Source organism: Melanostigma gelatinosum (genome assembly GCF_949748355.1).
Source record: "Melanostigma gelatinosum genome assembly, chromosome: 5".
NCBI lineage: Eukaryota > Metazoa > Chordata > Actinopteri > Perciformes > Zoarcidae > Melanostigma > Melanostigma gelatinosum.
This window is the reverse complement of record NC_136638.1, coordinates 28,271,814-28,297,955: the sequence shown is the minus strand read 5'-3', so window position 1 is coordinate 28,297,955 and position 26,142 is coordinate 28,271,814. Positions and strand designations below refer to the sequence as shown.

At 42.8% G+C, this 26,142-nt stretch overlaps 1 protein-coding gene across 1 annotated transcript; it reads right to left on the bottom strand.

The window, feature by feature from the left end:
- Positions 1–1,064: 1,064 nt before the first annotated feature.
- Positions 1,065–24,165, bottom strand: emx3 (empty spiracles homeobox 3; the record flags this gene model as incomplete). Its single annotated transcript, XM_079268070.1, has 3 exons — positions 1,065–1,244; positions 5,467–5,651; positions 23,811–24,165. 3 exons carry the CDS (start codon positions 24,163–24,165, stop codon positions 1,065–1,067), a joined length of 720 nt encoding a protein of 239 aa, XP_079124196.1.
- Between the last annotated feature and the right edge of the window lie 1,977 nt (positions 24,166–26,142).

Genomic DNA, 26,142 nt, shown 5'->3' with positions numbered 1-26,142 from the left:
GTCATCAAACTTTAAATAATGATTTCAGGCAGATTTCTAAACTCTTCGTCATGATTTTCTTGCGGATGTTTTTGGGCAGATTCTGATTTCCTCAAAACGTGAGACGAACCTGCAAAAATAATATCCAGCAAACGCGTCTGGACAGGAAGCAGCTGTCGGTCCGATCGCCATTTCTTCCTGCAACATGTTGCTTTTGGTAACTTTCCATTCGCGGTGGAATTCAGACGTCTGTTTTGAGTCGTGCATTTTACTGGATGCATGAGTCAGGAGTACAACGTTTACTTTGATGAAGTAAAACATGTCAAAATAAGAGACACCATGATGTCATGGTGCAACATCAGGTTTTATTTTGGAATGCAGGCCTCGGTTGAAATAAGGAGGATTTGATTGATTTTATAAAAGTGTCTTGTTGTGTAAAAACACCTTCTTATTGATTTTGTTTGTACGCTGAACTTTAGTCTTTTTTTTTACCAAAACAGAGCAAAATATCACGAATGATTGCACAAAGTCACAGATAACGGCGTCAATGTTTTTGATTTTCCTGTTCAAATGAAAAAGGTGAGGTACCTTGGATGATAAGTTAGTTCTGCTTGTTTTAACATAAACACTTCAATTACATTTTTAATAAATGAATCTCAAATCCTACAGTTGAATTACAGCTCATGTTTCACTGCGTTACATTACTGGTACAGAGAGCTAAAGTTGGCCTCGTGGTGCGTTCAGGGTCTGCTTTTTACACAAGTTTGTGCCGGTTCATGAAAGTCAGCTGTCTTTCTTCTTTGTATTTGTATCTGTTGTAGACACTAAATGTATTATTTGGAGCTTTAAATTTAAAGAAACGTCTCAGAGCTTCTGTTGAGACCTTCAACACTGAGCTGTTAGCATCACGAGCTAAAGTAGCTAATCCTGTTCACATGAATGTAATCTGCTGAAACTGGTCTGAACGCACTAAAGTGATCTAGACGTGTGTCATTGTGTGTGTGTGTGTGTGTGTGTGTGTGTGTGTGTGTGTGTGTGTGTGTGTGTGTGTGTGTGTGTGTGTGTGTGTGTGTGTGTGCTGCAGTCTAGTCCTCACTGAGGACGTCCACGTCCTCCCCTCCCCCGCCTCCTCCCGGCTGCTGTGTGGCTGCTCTCCAGCGGTTGATGTGCTGACTTCCCTTCCTCTTCAGCAGAGCTTCAGGAGACTCTTCCTCCAACTTCTGACGCTTGTGCTTCGTCCTGCGGTTCTGGAACCAGACCTTCACCTGCACACACAGAGAGAGAGACAGGTGTGTCTTAGTACAGGTGTGTCTTGATAAATACGATGTATTGCTGCAGATAAAACGAGATAATAGGATAATTATATCGTTAAAAAGTGGTATTATGCTTCTACATGTAGCTATGAAGACTTTTACAACGCTTGTGTTTTATTTCTTACAAATTAAACTTTTTATTCATGACAGAAAAGTATTAAAAAGTTACAGACTCACTTTAATACTCAAAGAGGATAATGTGAAATATAAAAGCAGCTAACTAAGTCGTTTTCATGGAGGACCTTTACTTACAGGTAAGTATTTTATATGTATTGCCACCTTCTTTCTACTAACACAGTACTTCAACGTACTAGCTGAAGCGCATTACTCCTTCTGTCAACATCAGTCAGCTACTAATACTGCAGTACTCCGTCTGCCACTGACAGCAATCCTAAAAGTGATTTAATATCCGTATGCAGGTAAAACATGACCCTGACTGTGAAAACACGTCCCGTCTGACAGATTGTGCAACATGAGCCCTTCGGCCTCAGGCGTCTCTTTGATACGACGTCGTCTCCGTGTGGGACGAGACGTTGAGTAATGATGATGCCACGTCGCTCAAATCTCTCGACGACGAGTCGGACAAACAAAGTAAGCGTTTGAGGAGGTGATTTCCTGTTTGTTTTTGAGTAAAGTTGAAGTAAAAGTACTAAAAACAGACAAAAATACAGTGTTTCCTTTATGTGTTGAATGTTTGTGATAAACTAAAGGATGAAGTGTTTCTTTATGTGTTGATGAATGTTTGTGATAAACTGAAAGATGAAGTCTTCCTTTATGTGTTGATGATGAATGTTTGTGATAAACTGAAGGATGAAGTGTTCCTTTATGTGTTGATGAATGTTTGTGATAAACTGAAAGATGAAGTGTTCCTTTATGTGTTGATGAATGTTTGTGATAAACTGAAGGATGAAGTGTTCCTTTATGTGTCGATGAATGTTTATGTTAAACTGAAGGATGAAGTGTTCCTTTATGTGTTGATGAATGTTTGTGATAAACTGAAGGATGAAGTGTTCCTTTATGTGTTGATGAATGTTTGTGATAAACTGAAGGATGAAGTGTTCCTTTATGTGTTGATGAATGTTTGTGATAAACTGAAGAATGAAGTGTTCCTTGATGTGTTGAATGTTTGTGATAAACTGAAGGATGAAGTGTTCCTTTGTGTGTTGAATGTTTGTGATAAACTGAAGGATGAAGTGTTCCTTTGTGTGTTGAATGTTTGTGATAAACTGAAGGATGAAGTGTTCCTTTATGTGTTGATGAATGTTTGTGATAAACTGAAGGATGAAGTGTTTCTTTATGTGTTGATGAATGTTTGATAAACTAAAGGATGAAGTGTTTCTTTATGTGTTGATGAATGTTTGTGATAAACTGAAGGATGAATTGTTTCTTTATGTGTTGATGAATGTTTGTGATAAACTGAAGGATGAAGTGTTTCTTTATGTGTTGATGAATGTTTGTGATAAACTGAAGGATGAAGTGTTTCTTTATGTGTTGATGAATGTTTGATAAACTAAAGGATGAAGTGTTTCTTTATGTGTTGATGAATGTTTGTGATAAACTAAAGGATGAAGTGTTTCTTTATGTGTTGATGAATGTTTGTGATAAACTGAAGGATGAAGTGTTTCTTTATGTGTTGATGAATGTTTGTGATAAACTAAAGGATGAAGTGTTTCTTTATGTGTTGATGAATGTTTGTGATAAACTGAAGGATGAAGTGTTTCTTTATGTGTTGATGAATGTTTGTGATAAACTAAAGGATGAAGTGTTTCTTTATGTGTTGATGAATGTTTGTGATAAACTGAAGGATGAAGTGTTTCTTGATGTGTTGATGAATGTTTGTGATAAACTGAAGGATGAAGTGTTTCTTTATGTGTTGATAAATGTTTGTGATAAACTGAAGGATGAAGTGTTCCTTTATGTGTTGATGAATGTTTGTGATAAACTGAAGGATGAAGTGTTTCCTTTATGTGTTGATGAATGTTTGTGATAAACTGAAGGATGAAGTGTTTCTTGATGTGTTGATGAATGTTTGTGATAAACTGAAGGATGAAGTGTTTCTTTATGTGTTGATGAATGTTTGTGATAAACTGAAGGATGACGTGTTTCTTTATGTGTTGATGAATGTTTGTGATAAACTAAAGGATGAAGTGTTTCCTTTACGTGTTGATGAAATCCCCCTACTTCTTCAGCTAACTAAACTCTTTAAATAGTTTGTTTTGATACGTGGTTCTCACAGGACAGCGACACTACAAAGATATCATGATCTCATAAAATATGATGCATTGCTAGAGAATAAACCAGCCAACAAGATATAAAGGAGTTGTGATGCAACATACACATTACTGCAGCAGGAATATTAATCCAGAAACCTCAGATAGAATAGGAAAACATTCTACTGATCAATCAATACTTTTACTTACTACTCTAAGTACATGTATATTCTTTCACTACAGTAAATATCTCAATATTTCTTGCAGCACTAATTAAACTGAATTCTCACCGTGGTGGATTAAATAAAATCGTCAGATCAGTTTTTAAATCTACTTTTTGATTTGACAGCCGTCGTTATTAACTCTGATACTTTAAGGGTTTTTGGATCAAAGCCCTGAGATCTCCTAAAAGGAACGCTGATCGCTCAATCATTATCGTCCATAAAAGTGCAATGATTGCAAAAGTGTAATTTGCGTGTGATTAATAGCTGTTGATGGCTGTGATTCTCTGCTGATTGATGGATTGCTCTCTCTCTCTCTCTCTCTTCCTGTTGTGAAATGAGATAATAAATAATCGTGGATGATTCACATCGTTTCACAGACGCCAGGACTCTTATCGCCATGGCGACCTGATGACAAACACTGTCAATCACTCCTGAGAAAGAGGGAGGAGGGAGGGAGGGAGGGAGGGAGGGAGGAGGGAGGGCGGAGGGAGCGCCTTGGCATGACTAACCGCCGACTCACTTCCCCCGCCATCATTCCTCCGATCTGGATTACAGCCAGACGCCCGAAACACAACCTGACATCAGATCAGATCTGACTTCATCCTGAGAAACACATAACGGACTAAGTCTCATGAGCAAGGCACTAACACTGGCAGGGTTTGAGGTTTGATTTCCTAAATTCATGCAAACACTTGAATTTGCATGAATTTATCGGTTTTTATCAGTTTATCGGGGCGGCCGTGGCTCACTGGGTTAAGAGGTCGTCTGGTAACCGGAAGGTCAACAGTTCGATCCCCGACTGGGACGTGTCACGTGTCGAAGTGTACCTGAGCAACACACTGAACCCCCGGCTCCCCGGGCGCCGACCTATGGCACCCACTGCTCCCTGCATACAGGGATGGGTCAAATGCAGAGGAAAACTTCCCCTTTAAAGGGATCAAGATAGTATGAATTCTATTCGAATTACTTTAAGGTAAAACTCAAGTATACTACATTATTGAAGTTATTTTACTATTCTATTGAATGTTGCTGCACTTCCCTCTTTTGTCCTCAATGTAAGAAGATCCACATCTCATGCAGTCGGTGTCGTACTTGCGTTTCGCTCAATTAGCATGAAAACAAACTTTGTTCTTCTGTACGGTGAAATGGCGCGTGTCTATTAGCATTACAAGGCATTGCCGCCAAATAATGTTAAGAAGTGTGAATAACTCCGCTGCATTAAAAAATCCCCTTCAAAATAAAAGCACAGGATTTCTTTCTTTTTCTTCAGGCAAAGGTCGCGACCCGCTGAAAACGGGTCGCGACCCACCAGTTGAGAATCACTGAGCTAGACAATTAGTTTCCATCCACCCAACCATATGTTCTGTTAAATCTTCAAACTCGACTTTTCATGAATTTCTTTGTAACGTACTACGGTATACTATGACATTTTTCGACATACTGTACTTTGACTTTTTTATGACTTTTTAAAAATACTACACTTTACTATGACAAACTATAAAATGATTTTTATGACGTACTGTACTATGACTTTTATGACTTTTTGTGACATGTATTCGATGACTTCTTTATGATTTTTTATAATAAACTACACTTTTACTTTTAATGAGGTAAGAAAAGTTGTGTTTTGCTTTGACTTTTGACTTTTTAATATTCTTATTCTCATACGAGTTGCATGTTTTCTTCATCATGCCCTCCTCCTCCTCAGTCTGCCGCCGTCGCTCTTCCCGTGATGCTTACCTGCGTTTCTGTCAAACACAGCCCGCTGGCCAGCTGCTTCCTCTCAGCTCCGACCACGTAGTGATTTTTTTCGAAGGCTCGTTCCAGACGGAGCAGCTGAGACGGGGAGAACGCCGTCCGGATCCTTTTGGGTTTCCTGGAGAACGGACCGTGAAGCAGCAGGTTCTCAGGACTGCTGTCATCCCCTGAACACAAACAGCACAGAGGTTAACAAACACAAACCTGCAGTGAAGAGAAATGTAAATGACGTCACGTTTGTTCTCAGACTGCCTGACGGTAGAAGAATAAAGATCTCAATCACTGAATCACTGCACGATGAACTGAACTCACACACCGGGACCATCGCTGACGCTGATGAAGTGAACTTTTACAGATATGAAGTCTAAAAAGATGCAAACAGTCAGAGATGTTCAAACTAACTACTTCCAAGAATCTGGACATAATGGCGGAGGACGTTTATACTTTATACTCCAGCACGACGTCGAGCCTCACACCGTATACTTGAGCAGGGATTGAAGGATTCTGAGATTGAAGACAATAAATAACTGGAAACTTAAATCGATCCAGCAAATAAAACACTGTGATGAAGCTTGTGACGATAATAATGTTCCCATTATAACTAAATGAGTAAACGTCTCTATTGCTGCTGCACTTTACATTGAAACTCAAATGTTTCGTGCTGTTAATAGAGAGCTGATACTTGAATGATTGAGCATCTTTTATTGACTGACGTCACAGTCAATATTCTTTTTTGGAGAATATGTGAATTTCTAACCCAAAATCATGAAGATAAAATAATGTGAGTAGAACATTAACCTTCACAAAGCCTGCTGAACGTCACCCGACCAGAACTACCAGAAGCATTGTTCTAGCAAAGCATCAGACATGAGTAGATTTGAATGAAGACACAGATATATATATATATATATATATATATATATATATATATATATATATATATATATATATATATATATAGTTCAGATGTTTAGAAGTGTGGTTGTACGAGGTACTTCTCCAGAGTCAGTGCTTTACTACGATGTTCCGCTGTGGACGGACGTTAGACTCCTGAAAGAATGAACATCAGTTGAAGTGAACGTGATATTTGTCTGGAGTCACTTTTCAAGCAGGAATGTCAAACATTTGCTTCTAACCAGCTTCTTAAATGTGCATGTTTTTACTTTTGTATCTCACTGAACAGAATATCTTTGTGTTTGAGATAAAAACAAGTCCTCTGGTCGCTTGAGACATTTTTCATGTTTTTCTTACTTTTTTAAACATGATAAATAAAACTTAATTACATTGTTTTATTGTAACGGAAAGTATAATAAATAAAAAGGTTTGCCTTGCCTTCAGATGAAATACTTGGTTTATCTGATCAAAGCACAGAAACATCAAATATAAACTCCACCGAAACCAAAGGCAACGTTAAAAACCTTCATTCTCATCTGAATGAATACATTTCCTTCAAACCAGTCAAATATCATAATATCTAGATATTAGTGGAGTATTTTCCACGTGGTTCTTCTAATTTTCCTGACGTGGTTCAGGGATTTGATCTTTGACCTCTAGGATCCTCGCAGGTTACAGAAAAACCAAATCATTTGTTTATCAGACGCGTCGACGCGTCGGCCAGTGAATCTGATCCGAGAGAAACAATGTCGGGAAAAGTGGACGTTGTGTTTCTTTGTGTCTTCGCTTTTGCTACAAACCCACATACGACGTCTGCTTTATTTTTCTGACCGCTTATTGAAATTGCACGTAAATATCACAATAATATTTTACATAAAAACAAATCCACGCACGACTTCTCCTCAACCGCTGCGGCTCGGCTGAAAAGAGTCGCCGACACGCCGGCACGCAAAAAAGTCGGTTGCTCGGCGGCTTCGAGGAGGCGAGGAGGACAATGATGGCGTGCAGAAAGCCGACACGTACTCACGCCTTTTAGCCAACGTTAGCTATGTACAGTCTCATTCATATGCAAAGCCGGTCGGGGAGCCGTGGCTGACGGACGTCAACGGTCGTCTCAGAGGAGCTCGGTTTGCAAATGCGACGGTTGATTTCTGTTGAATGTGAAAGAACCCGAGATGAGACTTTAACGTCACGACATCATCGAGTCGACACGGAGGTCAGAGGTCACAGCCCGGTTTGTTCTTTCACAGTCGAGGCAGCGAACGCTCTGAAACAACTCGTAACAAACTGTTAAAAGTTCATGAATGAAATGATCGTCTGAAGGGAAACGATCGTCTGCAGGATTCAGACGTGAACTCTTCTGTCGATGTTTGTTCGATGCTGCAGTGTAGCTGCCTAATAACGTAGACTCCCTCACAACAACAACAACAACAACAACACATTTCTGCCCTTCACAAAGTAAAAGCAACATTCACATTTACTTTTCTGAAAAACAGCTGCAGAGATCAATAAAAAGAAACGTTCAAAGCTCTTATTCAAACTATTCAGCACACTCCTCGAATATTCTATTTTCCATTTCTGCCACTTTATTCATTTACTTATTTGTTTGTTTAATTTGTTTGTTTGTTTGTTTGTTTGTTTATTACAAGACCCCAAAAAATCTAACCTGGCAGATTTGGTGTTCAACATTTTTTAATCCAGTTCGACCAAAATTTTGCTTTCAAACAACTCAAGTTTCTAAAGACGAGTCCGGTGTGTTTGAAGATAACTCGTTTATATCTCAGAGCTTCTCAGTTGTGAGACGGCAGAGTTCAAACCAGCTCCACCAAATCTTTGAAGACACGACGCTGAGCTGCTGTCGTTTCCTGCTTTACAGACAAAAACAACTTCACTTCACCGAACTAATAAAACCCGAAACAGAGCCGGGGAGCTTCCAGTGAGACAACAGGTTTCCTTGAAGATGAAGAAGCTTTTATATCCAGTTCATCTTAGTGTGTTGCTGGAAATAAGGTGGAAACAATGAAATGAGATCGAAACGTTTGAGACTGGAGACAAAATAATATTTAACACATTCAGACCAAAAACAGATTTTTGGAGCCAAAACGTGAAACAATTTATATTTAATTTTTTTCTGTAAGATTCTTCACTGACAAACTTATTCAGCTGCTGTGATGACAGAAGAAGAAGAAGAAGAAGAAGAAGAAGAAGAAGAAGAAGAAGGAGGAGGAGGAGGAGGAGAAGAATGTAAACAGATGATGATGAACTACTTTCTGTCAATCAAACTTTTTGCTTTGTTTGTTTCATGAGTGGAGCGGCTAACACTGCTACTAATGCTAACAACCCACTTCTTCTTCTACTGTTTGTTACAAACACCTCAGAAACATTTAAAAAGCATCACTTCCTGTTCAACAGGATGGAAAGAGCTGCAGAACCACACAGAAGGTAGCTCCAACATGGAGCAACGCCTCATACTAGGGACATGAGAGGAGGAGGAGGAGGAGGAGGAAGGACAAGGAGGCTAAAAGAGGAGTTGGAGGAAGAGTATAGAGAGGAAGAGGAGGAAGAGAAAGAATTTTAGAGACAAAATCCTGAAGAGGAAGAGGAAGAGGAAGAGGAGGGTTGTTGGGGCAGATGGCACATCAGGCTCTCCTGGCACTGACAAGTCCAGACCTGCCAGAGTGTGTGTGCGTGTGTGTGTGTGTGTGTGTGTGCATGAGCGTGCGTTCAAAAGGCAAAACAATCAGAACGTTTCAGTCATTTTCAGAGTGCATGAAGAAGAGAAAAAGTCTTAAGAGCAGTATCGAAATGAAGCACCTCAAGGACCCGCGGTTGTCCCCAGACCACAGGTTGAGACGCCACCTGAACGGTGAGCTAAGTGGAGGCTGTCAGCTGCTTCCAACTGATGAATACAAATGTGTCTGAGATGAAGGAGGAAGGGGACAGCGTGGTCCATGGCCTGTCGTTACAGCGTGCATTAGGGCCGTAGTAACATCGTGCATTATGGTCGTAGTAACAGCGTGCATTATGGTCGTAGTAACAGCGTGCATTATGGCCGTAGTAACATCGTGCATTATGGCCGTAGTAACAGCGTGCATTATGGCCGTAGTAACAGCGTGCATTATGGCCGTAGTAACATCGTGCATTATGGTCGTAGTAACATCGTGCATTATGGTCGTAGTAACAGCGTGCATTATGGCCGTAGTAACAGCGTGCATTATGGTCGTAGTAACAGCGTGCATTATGGCCGTAGTAACATCGTGCATTATGGTCGTAGTAACATCGTGCATTATGGTCGTAGTAACATCGTGCATTATGGTCGTAGTAACAGCGTGCATTATGGCCGTAGTAACATCGTGCATTATGGTCGTAGTAACAGCGTGCATTATGGCCTGTCGTAACAGCGTGCATTATGGCCGTAGTTACAGCGTGCATTAGGGCCGTAGTAACAGCGTGCATTATGGCCGTAGTAACAGCGTGCATTATGGCCGTAGTAACAGCGTGCATTATGGCCGTAGTAACATCGTGCATTATGGTCGTAGTAACAGCGTGCATTATGGCCGTAGTAACATCGTGCATTATGGCCGTAGTTACAGCGTGCATTAGGGCCGTAGTAACAGCGTGCATTATGGCCGTAGTAACAGCGTGCATTATGGCCGTAGTAACAGCGTGCATTATGGCCGTAGTAGCAGCGTGCATTAGGGCCGTAGTAACAGCGTGCATTATGGCCGTAGTAACATCGTGCATTATGGCCGTCGTAACAGCGTGCATTATGGCCTGTCGTTACAGCGTGCATTATGGCCGTAGTAACATCGTGCATTATGGCCGTAGTAACAGCGTGCATTATGGCCGTAGTAGCAGCGTGCATTAGGGCCGTAGTAACAGCGTGCATTATGGCCGTAGTAACAGCGTGCATTATGGCCGTAGTGACAGCATGCATTAGGGCCGTAGTAACAGCGTGCATTATGGCCGTAGTAACAGCGTGCATTAGGGCCGTAGTAACAGCGTGCATTAGGGCCGTAGTAACAGCGTGCATTATGGACGTAGTGACAGCGTGCATTATGGCCGTAGTAACATCGTGCATTATGGCCGTAGTAACAGCGTGCATTATGGCCTGTCGTAACAGCGTGCATTATGGCCGTAGTAACAGCGTGCATTATGGACGTAGTGACAGCGTGCATTATGGCCGTAGTAACAGCGTGCATTATGGCCTGTCGTAACATCGTGCATTATGGCCGTAGTAACAGCGTGCATTATGGCCGTAGTAACAGCGTGCATTATGGCCGTAGTAACAGCGTGCATTATGGCCTGTCGTAACATCGTGCATTATGGTCGTAGTAACAGCGTGCATTATGGACGTAGTGACAGCGTGCATTATGGCCGTAGTAACAGCGTGCATTATGGACGTAGTGACAGCGTGCATTATGGCCGTAGTAACAGCGTGCATTATGGCCGTAGTAACAGCGTGCATTATGGCCTGTCGTAACATCGTGCATTAGGGTCGTAGTAACAGCGTGCATTAGGGCCGTAGTAACAGCGTGCATTATGGCCGTAGTAACAGCGTGCATTATGGCCTGTCGTAACATCGTGCATTATGGCCGTAGTAACAGCGTGCATTATGGCCGTAGTAACAGCGTGCATTATGGCCGTAGTAACAGCGTGCATTATGGACGTAGTGACAGCGTGCATTATGGCCGTAGTAACAGCGTGCATTATGGCCTGTCGTAACATCGTGCATTAGGGTCGTAGTAACAGCGTGCATTAGGGCCGTAGTGACAGCGTGCATTATGGCCGTAGTAACAGCGTGCATTAGGGCCGTAGTAACAGCGTGCATTAGGGCCGTAGTAACATCGTGCATTATGGCCGTAGTAACAGCGTGCATTATGGCCGTCGTAACAGCGTGCATTATGGCCGTAGTAACAGCGTGCATTATGGCCGTAGCGACAGCGTGCATTAGGGCCGTAGCGACAGCGTGCATTAGGGCCGTAGCGACAGCGTGCATTAGGGCCGTAGCAACAGCGTGCATTATGGCCGTCGTAACAGCGTGCATTAGGGCCGTAGTAACAGCGTGCATTAGGGCCGTAGTGACAGCGTGCATTAGGGCCGTAGTAACAGCGTGCATTATGGCCGTAGTAACAGCGTGCATTATGGCCGTAGTAACAGCGTGCATTATGGCCGTAGTAACAGCGTGCATTATGGCCGTAGTGACAGCGTGCATTATGGCCGTAGTAACAGCGTGCATTATGGCCGTAGTGACAGCGTGCATTATGGTCGTAGTAACGGCGTGCATTATGGCCTGTCGTAACGGCGTGCATTAGGGCCGTAGTAACAGCGTGCATTATGGCCGTAGTAACAGCGTGCATTATGGCCTGTCGTAACAGCGTGCATTAGGGCCGTAGTAACAGCGTGCATTAGGGCCGTAGTAACAGCGTGCATTATGGCCGTAGTAACAGCGTGCATTATGGTCGTAGTAACAGCGTGCATTATGGCCGTAGTAACAGCGTGCATTAAGGCCGTAGTAACAGCGTGCATTATGGCCGTAGTAACAGCGTGCATTATGGTCGTAGTAACAGCGTGCATTATGGCCTGTCGTAACATCGTGCATTAAGGCCGTAGTAACAGCGTGCATTATGGCCGTAGTAACAGCGTGCATTATGGCCTGTCGTAACAGCGTGCATTATGGCCGTAGTAACAGCGTGCATTATGGCCTGTCGTAACATCGTGCATTAAGGCCGTAGTAATAGCGTGCATTATGGTCGTAGTAACAGCGTGCATTATGGCCTGTCGTAACAGCGTGCATTAAGGCCGTAGTAACAGCGTGCATTATGGCCGTAGTAACAGCGTGCATTATGGCCGTAGTAACAGTGTGCATTAGGGTCGTAGTAACAGCGTGCATTAGGGCCGTAGTAACAGCGTGCATTAGGGTCGTAGTAACAGCGTGCATTAGGGTCATAGTAACAGCGTGCATTAGGGTCGTAGTAACAGCGTGCATTATGGCCGTAGTAACAGCGTGCATTATGGCCGTAGTAACAGCGTGCATTAGGGCCGTAGTAACAGCGTGCATTATGGCCGTAGTAACAGCGTGCATTATGGCCGTCGTAACAGCGTGCATTAGGGTCGTAGTAACAGCGTGCATTATGGCCGTAGTAACAGCGTGCATTATGGCCGTAGTAACAGCGTGCATTATGGCCGTAGTAACAGCGTGCATTATGGCCGTAGTAACAGCGTGCATTAGGGCCGTAGTAACAGCGTGCATTATGGTCGTAGTAACAGCGTGGATTAGGGCCGTAGTGACAGCGTGCATTATGGCCGTAGTGACAGCGTGCATTATGGCCGTAGTAACAGCGTGCATTATGGTCGTAGTAACAGCGTGGATTAGGGCCGTAGTAACAGCGTGCATTAGGGCCGTAGTAACATCGTGCATTATGGCCGTAGTAACAGCGTGCATTATGGCCGTCGTAACAGCGTGCATTATGGCCGTAGTAACAGCGTGCATTATGGCCGTAGTGACAGCGTGCATTATGGCCGTAGCGACAGCGTGCATTAGGGCCGTAGCGACAGCGTGCATTAGGGCCGTAGTAACAGCGTGCATTATGGCCGTAGTAACAGCGTGCATTATGGCCTGTCGTAACAGCGTGCATTAGGGCCGTAGTAACAGCGTGCATTATGGCCGTAGTAACAGCGTGCCTTATGGCCGTAGTAACAGCGTGCATTATGGCCGTAGTGACAGCGTGCATTAGGGCCGTAGTAACAGCGTGCATTATGGCCGTAGTAACAGCGTGCATTATGGCCTGTCGTAACAGCGTGCATTATGGCCGTAGTGACAGCGTGCATTAGGGCCGTAGTAACAGCGTGCATTATGGCCGTAGTAACAGCGTGCATTATGGCCGTAGTAACAGCGTGCATTATGGCCTGTCGTAACAGCGTGCATTAGGGCCGTAGTAACAGCGTGCATTATGGCCGTAGTAACAGCGTGCATTAGGGTCGTAGTAACAGCGTGCATTATGGCCTGTCGTAACAGCGTGCATTAGGGCCGTAGTAACAGCGTGCATTATGGCCTGTCGTAACAGCGTGCATTATGGCCTGTCGTAACAGCGTGCATTATGGCCGTAGTAACAGCGTGCATTATGGCCGTAGTAACAGCGTGCATTATGGCCGTAGTAACAGCGTGCATTATGGCCGTAGTAACAGCGTGCATTATCGCCTGTCGTAACAGCGTGCATTAGGGCCGTAGTAACAGCGTGCATTATGGCCGTAGTAACATCGTGCATTATGGCCATAGTAACAGCGTGCATTATGGCCGTAGTAACAGCGTGCATTATGCCCGTAGTAACAGCGTGCATTATGGCCGTAGTAACAGCGTGCATTATGGCCGTAGTAACATCGTGCATTATGGCCGTAGTAACAGCGTGCATTATGGCCTGTCGTAACAGCGTGCATTAGGGCCGTAGTAACAGCGTGCATTATGGCCATAGTAACAGCGTGCATTATGGCCGTAGTAACATCGTGCATTATGGCCGTAGTAACAGCGTGCATTATGGCCTGTCGTAACAGCGTGCATTATGGCCGTAGTAACAGCGTGCATTATGGCCGTAGTAACATCGTGCATTATGGCCGTAGTAACAGCGTGCATTATGGCCTGTCGTAACAGCGTGCATTATGGCCGTAGTAACAGCGTGCATTAGGGCCGGAGTAACAGCGTGCATTAGGGCCGTAGTAACAGCGTGCATTATACCCGTCGTAACAGCGTGCATTATGGCCGTAGTAACAGCGTGCATTATGGCCGTAGTAACAGCGTGCATTATGGCCGTAGTGACAGCGTGCATTAGGGCCGTAGCGACAGCGTGCATTAGGGCCGTAGTAACATCGTGCATTATGGCCGTAGTAACAGCGTGCATTATGGCCTGTCGTAACAGTGTGCATTAGGGCCGTAGTAACAGCGTGCATTATGGCCGTCGTAACAGCGTGCATTATGGCCTGTCGTAACAGCGTGCATTATGGCCGTCGTAACAGCGCGCATTATGGGCGTAGTAACAGCGCGCATTATGGGCGTAGTAACAGCGTGCATTAGGGCCGTAGTAACAGCGTGCATTATGGCCGTAGTAACAGAGTGCATTAGGGCCGTAGTAACAGCGTGCATTAGGGCCGTAGTACCAGCGTGCATTAGGGCCGTAGTAACAGCGTGCATTAGGGTCGTAGTAACAGCGTGCATTATGGCCGTAGTAACAGCGTGCATTAGGGTCGTAGTAACAGCGTGCATTATGGCCGTAGTAACAGCGTGCATTATACCCGTCGTAACAGCGTGCATTATGGCCGTAGTAACAGCGTGCATTATGGCCGTAGTAACATCGTGCATTATGGCCGTAGCGACAGCGTGCATTAGGGCCGTAGCGACAGCGTGCATTATGGCCTGTCGTAACAGTGTGCATTATGGCCGTAGTAACAGCGTGCATTATGGCCGTAGTAACAGCGTGCATTATGGCCGTAGTGACAGCGTGCATTAGGGCCGTAGTAACAGCGTGCATTATGGCCTGTCGTAACAGTGTGCATTAGGGCCGTAGTAACAGCGTGCATTAGGGCCGTAGTAACAGCGTGCATTAGGGCCGTAGTACCAGCGTGCATTATGGCCGTAGTAACAGCGTGCATTAGGGTCGTAGTAACAGCGTGCATTAGGGTCGTAGTAACAGCGTGCATTATGGCCGTAGTAACAGCGTGCATTAGGGTCGTAGTAACAGCGTGCATTATGGCCGTAGTAACAGCGTGCATTAGGGTCGTAGTAACAGCGTGCATTAGGGTCGTAGTAACAGCGTGCATTATGGCCGTAGTAACAGCGTGCATTAGGGTCGTAGTAACAGCGTGCATTATGGCCGTAGTAACAGCGTGCATTAGGGTCGTAGTAACAGCGTGCATTAGGGTCGTAGTAACAGCGTGCATTATGGTCGTAGTAACAGCGTGCATTAGGGCCGTAGTAACATCATGCATTAGGGCCGTAGTAACAGCGTGCATTAGGGTCGTAGTAACAGCGTGCATTATGGCCTGTCGTAACAGCGTGCATTATGGCCGTCGTAACAGCGCGCATTATGGCCGTCGTAACAGCGTGCATTATGGCCGTCGTAACAGCGCGCATTATGGCCTGTCGTAACAGCGTGCATTATGGCCGTAGTAACAGCGTGCATTATGGCCGTAGTAACAGCGTGCATTAGGGCCGTAGTAACAGCGTGCATTATGGCCGTAGTAACAGCGTGCATTATGGCCGTAGTAACAGCGTGCATTAGGGCCGTAGTAACAGCGTGCATTATGGCCTGTCGTAACAGCGTGCATTATGGCCGTCGTAACAGCGCGCATTATGGCCGTAGTAACAGCGTGCATTATGGGCGTAGTAACAGCGTGCATTAGGGCCGTAGTAACAGCGTGCATTATGGCCGTAGTAACAGCGTGCATTAGGGCCGTAGTAACAGCGTGCATTAGGGCCGTAGTACCAGCGTGCATTATGGCCGTAGTAACAGCGTGCATTAGGGCCGTAGTACCAGCGTGCATTATGGCCGTAGTAACAGCGTGCATTAGGGTCGTAGTAACAGCGTGCATTATGGACGTAGTAACAGCGTGCATTATGGGCGTAGTAACAGCGTGCATTATGGCCGTAGTAACAGCGTGCATTATGGGCGTAGTAACAGCGTGCATTAGGGTCGTAGTAACGGCGTGCATTATGGCCGTAGTAACGGCGTGAATTAGGGTTGTAGTAACGGCGTGCATTATGGCCGTAGTAACGGCGTGAATTAGGGTCGTAGTAACGGCGTGAATTAGGGTCGTAGTAACGGCGTGCATTAGGGTCGTAGTAACGGCGTGCATTAGGGTCGTAGTAACGGCGTGCATTAGGGTCGTAGTAACAGCGTGCATTATGGCCGTAGTGACAGCGTGCATTATGGGCGTAGTAACAGCGTGCATTATGGCCGTAGTGACAGTGTGCATTAAGGCCGTAGTAACAGCGTGCATTATGGACGTAGTGACGGCGTGCATTATGGCTGTAGTGACAGCGTGCATTATGGCCGTAGTGACAGCGTGCATTAGGGCCGTAGTGACAGCGTGCATTAGGGCCGTAGTGACAGCGTGCATTAGGCCCGTCGTAACAGCGTGCATTATGGTCGTAGTAACATCGTGCATTATGGTCGTAGTTACAGCGTGCATTAGGGCCGTAGTAACAGCGTGCATTATGGCCGTAGTAACAGCGTGCATTATGGTCGTAGTAACAGCGTGCATTATGGCCGTAGTAACAGCGTGCATTATGGCCGTAGTAACAGCGTGCATTATGGCCGTAGTAACAGCGTGCATTATGGCCGTAGTAACAGCGTGCATTAGGGCCGTAGTAACAGCGTGCATTAGGGCCGTAGTAACAGCGTGCATTAGGGCCGTAGTAACAGCGTGCATTAGGGCCGTAGTAACAGCGTGCATTAGGGCCGTAGTAACAGCGTGCATTAGGGTCGTAGTAACAGCGTGCATTAGGGTCGTAGTAACAGCGTGCATTAGGGTCGTAGTAACAGCGTGCATTAGGGTCGTAGTAACAGCGTGCATTAGGGCCGTAGTAACAGCGTGCATTAGGGTCGTAGTAACAGCGTGCATTAGGGCCGTAGTAACAGCGTGCATTAGGGTCGTAGTAACAGCGTGCATTAGGGCCGTAGTACCAGCGTGCATTATGGCCGTAGTAACAGCGTGCATTAGGGCCGTAGTAACAGCGTGCATTATGGCCGTAGTGACAGCGTGCATTAGGGCCGTAGTACCAGCGTGCATTATGGCCGTAGTAACAGTGTGCATTATGGCCGTAGTAACAGCGTGCATTAGGGCCGTAGTAACAGCGTGCATTATGGCCGTAGTAACAGCGTGCATTATGGCCGTAGTAACAGCGTGCATTATGGCCGTAGTAACAGCGTGCATTATGGCCGTAGTAACAGCGTGCATTAGGGCCGTAGTAACAGCGTGCATTATGGCCGTAGTAACAGCGTGCATTAGGGCCGTAGTAACAGCGTGCATTAGGGCCGTAGTAACAGCGTGCATTATGGCCGTAGTAACAGCGTGCATTATGGCCGTAGTAACAGCGTGCATTAGGGTCGTAGTAACAGCGTGCATTATGGCCGTAGTAACAGCGTGCATTAGGGTCGTAGTAACAGCGTGCATTAGGGTCGTAGTAACAGCGTGCATTAGGGTCGTAGTACCAGCGTGCATTAGGGTCGTAGTAACAGCGTGCATTAGGGCCGTAGTAACAGCGTGCATTATGGCCGTAGTAACAGCGTGCATTAGGGCCGTAGTACCAGCGTGCATTATGGCCGTAGTAACAGCGTGCATTAGGGCCGTAGTACCAGCGTGCATTAGGGTCGTAGTAACAGCGTGCATTATGGCCGTAGTAACAGCGTGCATTAGGGCCGTAGTACCAGCGTGCATTAGGGTCGTAGTAACAGCGTGCATTATGGCCGTAGTAACAGCGTGCATTAGGGTCGTAGTAACAGCGTGCATTATGGTCGTAGTAACAGCGTGCATTAGGGTCGTAGTACCAGCGTGCATTATGGCCGTAGTAACAGCGTGCATTAGGGCCGTAGTACCAGCGTGCATTAGGGTCGTAGTAACAGCGTGCATTATGGCCGTAGTAACAGCGTGCATTATGGCCGTAGTAACAGCGTGCATTAGGGCTGTAGTACCAGCGTGCATTATGGCCGTAGTAACAGCGTGCATTAGGGCCGTAGTACCAGCGTGCATTAGGGTCGTAGTAACAGCGTGCATTAGGGTCGTAGTAACAGCGTGCATTAGGGCCGTAGTAACAGCGTGCATTATGGCCGTAGTAACAGCGTGCATTATGGCCGTAGTAACAGCGTGCATTATGGCCGTAGTAACAGCGTGCATTATGGCCGTAGTAACAGCGTGCATTATGGCCGTAGTAACAGATGAGGTAATAACACTGTAATAACATGGTGATTAAAGCTGATTATAAAGGAGCTGGTTCTAACAGGATACAAGCTTTAATAATATTTATATGATCTCATTATGAATAATATATTTCATGAGCGAAGAAAAACTGGTTTCAGCATCGTGAGCATGTTTTCATTTTAAACATTTACAAACGATTACAAAGTAGCAGAATGTTCACTAAAGAATTCCAAAGTCGCTCAATACTGGAGATGTTTTTCACTGGAGAGCAGCAATAAGTAATATTTGTATTAATATTATTTTATTATTAAGATGTTTCTATTCTTGTTTTTTAACAGGCAAAAAAGTATTTTAAAAATCTGTGTTCAATATTTCTGCAAAACAAAAACATGAAAGATAAAGATTAAATAATAACTAGAAAATTCCTAAAGAAATGTTGACAGTGTGGCTTCTACTGTCCGAAGAAATTGCAATATATACACACGCCAATGTTACCGGTAGCGTCATTCAGGTTCAATTGAGATAGCGCTACTCTCTTTTCTGCATTTTAGATTCATACTCTTGGATTGAAACTTGTATTTGTGGGGCTTTTATTTTGAAAGGGTGGGACTGGGTGGGGGAGAGAGGGGGAGAGGAGGCTGAATCATAATGTTTGACACTATAATGAGAGGCTTCATCACAAGCATTCCAGTTAGAATTCATTCTTTGGGCTTTTAATTTTAAATGGGGGGGGAGAGGGTGAGAGGGGAAAGTCCTCTAAAAATACCTGAATGACTGTATGATAGAGAGACACAGAGAGAGAGAGACAGACAGAAAGATAGACAGAGAGGAGAGAGACTGAGTGAGACAGGCAGACAGACAGTTAGATGGACTGAGTGAGTGGGAGAGTGAGACAGGCAGACAGACAGTTAGATGGACTGAGTGTGTGGGAGAGTGAGACAGGCAGACAGACAGTTAGATGGACTGAGTGTGTGGGAGAGTGAGAGAGAGAGAGAGAGCCTGCGTGTGTGTAACTGGTTGCCATGGCGAGGACACACCTGGTGTTAGAGGCAGACTGATTAAGAAACATTACAGTAAACAGTGATTTTGAACAAAACCCCTAACTCCTTTTAACAAATTAGCAGGAGTCTGAGTGCCAAAATATGGATACCGTGAGAGAGATGAGACTCTGGCAAACGCACTGATGTGTTTCTTATGTTCGTGGTGTTAATAATGTGAGCTCCAGATCAACAGACAAAACTGGTACCGTCTGCGTTCTTTGAGAAATGAGTGGTGAGATTTAACATGGAGTCTAATGGAGCAGTTGGTTGGAGTTCATGTCGCTCTGTGGCTCTTTTAGCCAAATGTGGAAGTCCGTTGGATTCCACAGACATCTGTGTGTGACAGCACAACATTTCCAAGCTTTTGGGCCAAAATGGTGTATAAAGAGTAAACATTGTGGGAGCTGGAGCAATTTGTTTAGAAAAATCACAGAAGATTTTCCTGCTCCGCTCCACTCTGACGGTTATGCTCTCACTCTAGCTCTTAACGAGCCGCGCAATACACACCCATTATAAAATACACACCCATTATAACATACACACCCATTATAAAATACACACCCATTATAACATCTGAAACAGACACAAAATGTTCCTGAAACTTAATCTGTGACTTCATGAAATCTGTGCTAGCTATCAAAATGTCCATTTGGCTCAATAAAGTGCAGCGTTTTGTCTACGTTTTAAACTTTGAATCATGTTTCTACGTTAAAGTACGGCTCGTCAACATGGGCCCAAAGTTAAGTGTTTTTTAGCTCTCTTCACGCCGCAACCCCATTCAAGTGAATGGAGAAATTGTGCTGTTTTTTGGGATTTTCGGGGAAACCGCTGGGCGAATATCTCTGAAAAATAGAATGCACAATATTCCCGATCAGGCCGCACGTTTTGATGTATTTTTCACGCCGATGTTGGCAACGCTGTGTGACAAGAAGCGCGCCAACCTTTTGGATAAAGCTGATTATTAAGCCTGATGGATAATCCACACTGAATAACTGACCCTCATTTCGAAGATTTTAACTTGATAAAATGTTGATGTGAAATATAAACAGTTTGAAAAGGTTTAAAAGTTGGCTTCATTTGTAATCTACAACTTTTTCTTCATTATAGAGCTTTAATATATTTGCTGGATCAGCATTTTTCACTATTTTCCGACATTTTATAAACTGAATGATGAATCGATTAATTGAGAAAACAGTCTGTATGTTATTTCATAATGATAATAATAACAACAACTTGTGTGTTGCTTGGATTGTGATAATAGAACACAACAATGGATTAAACCCAAGAAGAAGAATATTGATTGACAGCGAGATTCACCAATGTGTTGAAGTGACTTCAGGCTGTCTTTTTTGTCAATAAAGCTTGTTTGAACTGAGTCACTATTTAAACTGATAAATGTTGTATTTCTTCAGTGACTTGGAAACTTCAAAAGTTCTGATTCAGTTTAAAGTTTTTCCTTATTTTAATAGGAATGTTTTAACAACAGTCTAAACAAGACTTTAATCTCAAGAAAGAGATTAAAATCATCAGAAAAGATCAAAGTCATAATAAATAAATATCTGAAATATTACAGGAGCTGTGCTTTTGATTTGTCTTAAAACATGTTGCATTATTAATAATATTAATTTGACTATTTATAGGAATACTAAAGGGTTATTTATAAAATAACTCGTATTAACACTTTATAGAATACGAGCGTGCATTTGATCACCTGTATAATAGATAATAATAATATATAATAGACCAGTGAAGAGGTCAAAGGTTATGAACGATCACAGAGTTCACCTCTTCTGTGATGACATGAAGTAAACTCTGTATTAGCTGCAACAACACGACACACAATAACAATAAATATAATTAGTGTTTCAAGTCTCGCTCGTTGATGAAGGATAACTGGACGTTAAAGGGTTAAAGTGGAAATCATCTCTGAGATGAAAGACTTTCTTCTTCTTCTGTTTATTAAAATAAATGGTTTAAATACGTTCAGCTGCTTTCAACGTAGCTTAATATTTAAATTATTTTGGTTTCCAAGACAATTTGAATGTGAAATATTTTTCTCCTCACACAATTATTTACATAATGTTATTAATTTATTCAATGTACAATAACTGTTTATTTTGTATTTGTTTTTAATATTATAGCATTAAAAACATCCAAATAGTATTTATTTTAATGGAATACATTGATTGTTATCGGCCTGTTCTTTGTTCTGATTTATTTTCTTCTATTTAATAAATCAGACTCAACTCGACTGATAGTTTTAATGTTGTTTTTCTTTTCTTATTCTTAGAGATGTTTAATCACACGTGATGATCCCCTGACCGCCCTCTGCTGGGTCCCGTCCCACATGTTGACACACTCTGGATCAGTTGTTTATGATTTATTTATTATTATTGGTCTTCTTCTGAATTATACATTTCGAATCTGTAAAACACAGAAAGATGATTTTCTCTGTGAAACATTCTGAAGTATTTTATTCATGTTACTTTTATTATTATTATTATTATTATTACTGCAGCGGCTCTGACGTCAGAACTCGGCTGCTGTTGATTCTTGCGTCACTTTTAAATGTTTCCTCGAGTGATGATGAAAACATGTGTTATAAATCAAACTAGAAACAATTATAATATTCATCGCGGTGGTCCAGGATCAAATAAACTCATATTTGAGATTCGCATCAACTGTTTTCCCGCCAGATCATCAGATCGGATTCTATTGATTGATGGAAGTTGATTTTATTCTTTATGAATCCGTTTTCTGTGAGGAGCAGATTTTAATCAGAATTATCAGAACTGTTTGAAAGTCATTTAAAAGAAAAAGACAAATGTAGAATCATGACATTTTCTGTGATTTAATAAAAAGGCCGTGAAGTTAAACTCCCACGTGAGTCTCTTTGACTCAACTCTCTGTTGAATTATTATATAAACAATAAAGTCTGGAGTTAAAACATCGGAGACAATAAAGATAAATCGGTTTTAAATGAAATATGTATATTTTCTATTCCAACAGTGTTTGACCGGATGTGATCAATTTAACATTGTTATTGAAATATCAAACAACCACTGAGCTCCTTTAAATATCTATTAAACATTAAAAACGGTCACTGAGTTGAACATTAAAATACATAAAAGTACATAAAATACATAAGTATATAAGTATTATAAAACTCTCTAAACCTCCAGAAGAAGAAAGTCCGTCTGAAGAGCAGAAATCAACTTTTAAGTTATTTTTGTTAAAAGTTATTTCACCAAAATGGAACAGAAATGTTTGGAGTCTCGTTTCAGTCAAGACTTTAAGATCGATTCTGAGATTTAAAAGATTTAAAAGATTTAAATCTTTACAAAGAAAAACACGAAACATTATTGAAAGCTGTACTTTTTAGACTTAAAATATGTTTTGAATTCATAACTGGGCACCGCATTACCATTATAATACAAATAATGATTATAATCATGAGAATCCCGCATGGACATTATTGTAGGAACATTCCTATTTTAGGCTGTAGGTCGCTCGTGCTAACACGAGCGTTTCAGCACGAGACGAGCTGTTTCCTGTAAGATTAACAACAATAAAATATAAATCCTTATATAAGAGATGAGATGATTTATTGTTTGAAATGACTCGTGCTCGGTGGGGGGGGGGGGGGGGGGGGGTTCCTCAGTGAGTCAATAAATCTTTCAGCAAATAAAGAAAACATGAGAACAGAAATCTAATATTAATATTGATTGTTAGAAGATTAACAAATGATAAAACATTGAAAGTCTGAATGTAAAAAAACATTAAACGGGTATTTATTGTATATTATATCAATAATACCATCGATTAATTTATCAGACATTATTCACTCTGCAAAATGAGCTAAACTGCCACAAATACTGCAGTACGACTAAATACTGTCTACTGCTACAACTACCACTACTAATACCACTAATACTGCTAATACTACCACTAATACTACTAATACCACTAATACTGCTAATACTACCACTAATACTACTAATACCACTAATACTGCTAATACTACCACTAATACTACTAATACCACTAATACTGCTAATACTACTCATACTACCGTTCATAGCGTCATTAGCTGATCACTATTTATCATTTTAGAGAGCTCTGTTAGTTAAGTTAAATTAGAAAATGAACACTGAATATTTATAATAATAATTATTATTATTATTATCAATATGAATATTATCCAGAAGAAGGAAAATAAAACATGAATGACAAAAAATAAAGAACATAATAACAGTGAAGTGGAAGTATATATTATATATTACTTATATTGTTGTAACGCACTCAGAGATGAGCTGATTAAAAACAATATCGATGAACAACAATAACAGAAACAATAAGAAAGTGATTCAAGCTGCTTCAATTCACAAAAAACACCAGAAGAAAACCACGAACAGATAAATACATATATGTATAAATACTGTAAAGGTGAAGCACGGAGCCCCCTCCCTCCTCCCGGCTCACCTTGGAAGCGGTGGCCCAGGTACCGGCTCCGCAGCACCCACGGGTAGAAGCTGAGCGCCTCCCGGTGCTGCTGGCTGAAGAAGCTCTGCGGGGGGACCTGCAGCGGGTGCATGTGCGTCCCGGGCTCCTGGAGCACCATGTCCGGCCCGGCCGAGTATAAAGTCCTCCCGCTGCTCCCCTGGAAGCAGGAGCCAAAGACGCCGGCGGCAGCGGCAGCGGGGTGCAGGGACTCCGGGAACCGGAGCGCCGTGGGCCGGATGGGCTCATCCCCGGAGCCGCCGCTGTGGCTGCTCGCCTCCTTCCCGACCAGAGACTCTATGGTGAAGCACTTCTTGCTGTTGCTGTGGTGGAACATTGTAAAGCACCTGGAGCTGCGCGGTGGAGGAAGATGTGAACAAATCGGCGTCCAGTTAGTCCAGTTCCTCGGACTCGCAGAACTCAGATTCCCAGTTTCCCCCGGAGAGCCATCACTCTCTCCAAGAGTCCCCGTGCGTAAAAAAAATGAAAAATCCGGATTTTGTCGCACCAGGTGAAGCGGCGGAAGGTGTTCCTCTCACCTGTGTGTCCGGGGCGGTGTCTCTGCAGAGCCCGCGCTGTGCTCCGCGTGCAGGTGACACTAAAAAGCCAACAAACTCCTCTCAAAGTCTCCGGTGCAGCGCAGACCCTCGGAGCAGCAGCCGCGTTTGTGCAGAGAGCGGCGGGGGATCAGTCGGTGTGTCCTCGCGCCTCCTGCCGCCGCGCGCTCGAGTCTGGAGCCGAGAGTGTCTGTCAGTCAAACGGCTCGCGCAGAGAGAGATACCTGCCCTGCCCTCCCTGGCAGAGGTGCGCTGAGCATGCGCAGAAGCAATATTTCATTTCATAGACAGCCATTTTGTTGGTCGAGTGGATGACGAGGAGGAGGAGGAGGAGGGGGGGGGGGTGATGATGATTGACAGTGATGAAAATGATGAAGAGGTCATGACAAAGATTATGTCACTGATGAGGTGGTGAAGCATCATAATAAACCATAATTACTCATCCTGTTCCTGTTAATGCAACGTTTCACTCTAAATGAATTAATGATTAATTTATTCTTCATTGATCATAAATTCTTTATTTATTATTCTTATTTACATTCTTTATTTATTTTATTTATATGATTTATTATTGATTTATAGATGGATATTAATCATGTCTTTATATTTATACATTTTGTGATTTTAAAATAACTGACAAATGAACGTTTTTAAAATCTTTAAAGCGACTTTTAACTGGATGAATTCAGTGTTAATATTTCACTTAAAGACGTCTACAAGCGAATGAAAATCAGATTTACTGCAAATACGCAGTGAAAATACTCAATTTAAAGTAAAAAGTATTTAAAAAGCTAAAGCTGTAAAAGTATTGATTGATGAGGAAAATATGTTTCTGTATTTTCTATTATATTTGATGTTTCTGATTAATATTTGAGCTGCATTAATGCTGCTTTATATCCTGTTGGCTGTTTAGTCTCAAGGCTTCATATTCTATAAGTTTATAATGATGTGACTGTGTATCAAAGTAAAGCTTCAACTGACAATTACTTTCAATGTTATTGATTTTTCATGTCGTCTCAGAGAAAAATGTCCAAAAAATGTTTCCAAGATTTAGTTTTCTGTGAAATAAAAGAGAGAAACATCCTAAATATTCTTTGTAATATTCTTTAGTTTCCCTATTTTCTCTGTTTTCAGAGCTTTTTTTGTTGTTTTATTGAATTGTATTTAAACTACTCACGATGTTTGATATGTTGATATGCATCTTTGTATGAATGTGTGTGTGCATGTGAAATGCTTCATCTTTTATGTTTCACTTACATTTACATTCATCACAAAGAAAATGAAATATATAATTGAATTGTTGTTTTCAGGACTTCATTTTGTGTGTGTGTGTGTGTGTGTGTGTAGGTGTGTGTGCGTGTGTGTGTGTGTGTGTGCGTGTGTGTTTGTGTGTGTGTATGTTTGTGTGTGTAGGTGTGTGTGTGCGTGTGTGTTTGTGTGTGTGCGTATGTTTGTGTGTGTGTGTGTGTGTTTGTGTGTGTGTGCAGGTGTGTGTGTGTGTGTGTTTGTGTGTGTGTGTGTGTTTGTGTGTGTGTGTGTGTGTTTGTGTGTGTGTGCAGGTGTGTATGTTTGTATGTGTGTGTATGTTTGTGTGTGTGTGTGTGTGTTTGTGTGTGTGTGCAGGTGTGTATGTTTGTGTGCGTGTGAGTATGTTTGTGTGTGGGTTGTATGTGTGTATATGTTTGTGTGTGTTTGTGTGCGTGTGTGTGCAGGTGTGTGTGTGTGAGTATGTTTGTGTGTGTTTGTGTGCGTGCAGG